The sequence below is a fragment of the Rutidosis leptorrhynchoides genome, chromosome 8, assembly GCF_046630445.1.
Source record: "Rutidosis leptorrhynchoides isolate AG116_Rl617_1_P2 chromosome 8, CSIRO_AGI_Rlap_v1, whole genome shotgun sequence".
NCBI classification, from domain to species: Eukaryota; Viridiplantae; Streptophyta; class Magnoliopsida; order Asterales; family Asteraceae; genus Rutidosis; species Rutidosis leptorrhynchoides.
The window spans coordinates 169,857,219-169,861,084 of record NC_092340.1 but is presented as its reverse complement, the minus strand read 5'-3'; the positions used below and the strand labels follow the sequence as shown (position 1 = coordinate 169,861,084).

The following is a 3,866-nucleotide window of genomic DNA, read 5'->3' as shown; positions in this document are numbered from 1 at the left end:
GGGACCAACAATAAGTAATTGAGATTATATTTTATTTTTTGTATTTTAGCTTTCTAAATTATAGATCTAGTAAGACGTCCTAAGTGGTTTTGGATGTATGCTTATATCAATTATATTTTTAATCGATCTCTACACGTTTCCTTGATCTTTTTTCTAACCTATACCATGTCCTCTAAGCTTAAAATCTTATCTAATCCAATATATACCTATAATTATTTATGAAAGTATCGAAATATAATGGCCAGCATATGTCCCAAACATCTTAAAACTATTTAAAAACTGAAGCTAATAAATAATTACATCACTCTGTAACATGGTTTCATAAGTCATGTGCATCGATAAGCTACTATCAATATAAATATCTACACATAATTAATTGATTCTGAAGACCAGAAAGTTGAAAGAAAAAAAAATGATAGGAAAGCTTCTAAGATTAAGCTTAGGAAGAAGGCAACTTCACACCATTATTTCTCAAGAAATAATCAAACCCTCATCACCAACCCCTTCTCATCTCTATACTTACAATCTTTCCTCTGTTGATCAACTCGCTGCGAAAGCCTACATGCCAGTAGTGTTCTTCTACCCAAACAATGACAATTCCAATTTAACATCACAAGATAAAGCTCGAGTTCTAAAGGAATCATTGTCACAAACTCTAACGCGATACTATCCTTTTGCGGGCAGGATGTCCACACCTATAACACCTTATGTTGATTGTAACGATGAAGGTGTTGTATTCATTGAGGCTAAAATCAATAGAGATCTTGAAAAGTATATAAATTTAAGTCAACTAGACAAAACTCTTGACCTCCTTTTTGCTAATGATTTGGTCAATTACAAGTCTCCTAGTAATACAAGTCTTGTTGGGGTTCAATTCAATCATTTTGCTTGTGGTGGATTAGGGTTGGCTGTATCTATGTCACATATTATTGGTGATGGTACTACTTTAGGCTCGTTTCTTGGTCATTGGGCTTCAGTAGCACGTTATGGTTCGACTGACCACCAAGAGGTATTTCCGTATATTCCTCATTTCATTCAATTTCCATGTACCGACTCTGTTCAGCCAGAGTCTAGAGCTCGTGAAGTTGATCACACAAATGTGATTTCGAAGAAATTTGTGTTTCCTAACTCAAAATTAAGTGACCTTAAAAAATTGGTCCATAAAGACATTAATCCTTCACGAGTTGACGTGTTGACTTCTTTACTATACAAAACTGCAGCGAAAGCAGTCGTAAAAAGATCTGGTTGCTTTAAGACATCTTATATTTTTATGATGGTTAATATGCGTAACAAATTTGTGAAAAAGCTACCTCAATCTACATTTGGAAATATCGCTCTAGTTATGTTGGTATCGACGGACAAGCACACAAGTGAAACTTCCTTAAGTAGGGTTGTTGAAGATATAAAGAAAACAATGTCGGAAGAGCTTGCAGGAATCCAGAGTGTGCAACAAATAGGTGAATATATGAAAGTGTCGCGTTCCAATATGCGAAATCAGAATAATTTAGCAAAAGTTGTGAATGGATCGTATTGGTGTTCTAGTCTATGTGGGTTCCCTTTCAAGAAAATGGACTTTGGATGGGGAAAACCTGTTAGTACTAATCTTGCACTTAGATCTACCCATAAAAACGGTTTCATGTTGGTTGATACTATAAATGGTGATGGTATTGAAGCACTGGTGTTGTTGGAAAAAGAAAACATGGACATATTTGAGAATGATAAGGAGATGCTTTCATTTTGTCAAAACTAGCATTCGTACTGCTTGGTAGCATTTATCATTTGTTTTTGGAGTTCAACAAGATTTGATTTGAATTGACGAAATGATTATTATTAAGACATGTGTACTGTGTACATGTAAGGTTATATTTCTCCATAAAGTGACGAATCCAGAATAAAATTCAATTTAGTCCAAAAAATATTAAAAGCTAAATATATTTTGAGGGATACTATAGCGTTATTTCCAAAAATTAAAGATTTTAAATATATATTGACTCTTATAGTTAAATTTAGTAATGTCTTATTAAATTTTAAAAGTACATTATATAAAAAATTTCAAAATAGTTGAGTCATAGTACCCCACACCTTTTTCTTCGGAATCGCCTCTGCATCCATCAGTGGCGAGTGTAGTGCTTGGGTGGTGGGTTCCTATAGGGTGTGTTTGGATGAAACTAGTTGTAGCTGAAGTTTGTAGCTGGAGCTGAAGCTTATGGATCAAAGCTGGAGCCGGAGCTTATTTTTAAAGCTGGTAGCTGGAGCTTATTATTTTTTATTAGTGTTTGGTAAAATAGCTAGAGTTTATTTTCCAATTCATAATCTCTACTTTTTTTCGTAAGCTACTAGAAGTAGCTTATTTTTTCAGAGCTTATGATTTTCATAAGCTCTACTTTTTATATCTACCAAACGAAGCTTATTACTTGGAACTTATTAAAATCATAAGCTCAAGCTCATAGAATGTCACGACCCTACTTTTTCCATTATCTTTTACCGTTAATTATTTAACGACCGTTAACTGTTAATTGTGTTACGTCATTTCATGACCTATATTATTATTTTAGTAATAATATATTAATTATTATGTGTTATGTGAATATATGTATTCATATTTTAATTTATACGTTTCTACGTGTCGCGAATTTCTATCCGGCGAATCTTTTCGGTTTTCAAACCAACGGTCGCGTTTTTGGGATATTTAAATCCTAATTATTTTAAATATGATATTTTAAGATCATATTATTATATATAGTATTTATATTTATTTTTCGTCGCGCGTTTGTTATTTTTCCGAATTTTTAATCGCGTAAGTGCGTTTTCGCGTTTCGGGATTCGTTCGGGCTTTCGGGCCACAAGCTTTTAAACATTTAAGTGAGATGGGCCAAGTGGGACCCACCCCACCCTAGGATCGGCCGAATGGGAGGGGAGGGAGTACTCCCTTTTGTTTTTCACTTTACCTCATTTTTATTTTTATCATTAAACACTCCTAAACCTAATTCTTTTAATTTGCTCTCTTCTCCTCTTCCCTTGCCCCTTGGCCGTCGCCCATCACCCCACAAACATCATCATCTTCATCAATTTTTCAAGCTTGGATCTAGAGATCGTTCATACAATCGCGTTCCTCGTTCCGTTCTCTACGCGATTATACTAATTGATTCTTGATTAGGGTATAAACCCTAACCCTAGAACTTTTAATTTTTATTTATTTTTCTGTATTTTATGTTTATATTATTAGTATGATGATTATTAGTTGTTGTAATGTTGATTGTATGCGTAGAATTACTCGTAAACATATGTTTTCGGTTTGATATATTTGGGACAGCAGCTTTTTCGTGTGTTTCTGATATTGTAACTGATGTTGATCATAAAATAAAGTATATAAATGAGTTCCTCTCATGAAGACATTAATTTTAGACTCCGGATTCATGTCGTTTCGATTCCCGGAACCCTAATTATGATCAAAATGGTATTTTGTTAAGATTGAAATGTGATTTTGGTATGAACCAGGTTTGGTCCGAATTTGTGACCATATTTGGTGACTTTAGGGTGTGTTAGTGTGTTAGGACTGATGGTGGGGCGAACTTTCATGTTCGGGTCATCTCAATCCGAGCCACGAATCACCCGTTACGTCTAAAACACGTTTTTGATTGAATTGAAGTTCCAAGTAGTGTATTGGCTGTATATCACGACTTGTGGGCTGTTCATGGTGTGTTCTTGAGTGTACCAAAGTTTCGAGTGGTTTGCTTAGGCGGAGATATATGTAAGGCTCGCCAAAAACCGACACCCGGGGCTCAGGATACGACCCGATTAAATTTTGATTTAAAACTTGTGATTAATTATTAAACTTATGTTATAAATAATGGAGTTCATTATCA

At 34.4% G+C, this 3,866-nt stretch overlaps 1 protein-coding gene across 1 annotated transcript; it reads left to right on the top strand.

The window, feature by feature from the left end:
• The first annotated feature begins 322 nt into the window (after positions 1 to 322).
• LOC139863112 (epi-neemfruitin B synthase L1AT-like) lies at positions 323 to 1,844 on the top strand. The gene has a single exon (XM_071851757.1). The coding sequence runs from the start codon at positions 413 to 415 to the stop codon at positions 1,748 to 1,750; it is 1,338 nt and encodes a 445-aa protein (XP_071707858.1). The 5' UTR covers positions 323 to 412; the 3' UTR covers positions 1,751 to 1,844.
• Positions 1,845 to 3,866: the final 2,022 nt, after the last annotated feature.

What these genes read in the sequence shown, in the direction of transcription:
- LOC139863112 (XM_071851757.1), top strand. Translation starts at nt 413, where the DNA reads ATGATAGGAAAGCTTCTAAGATTAAGCTTAGGAAGAAGGCAACTTCAC.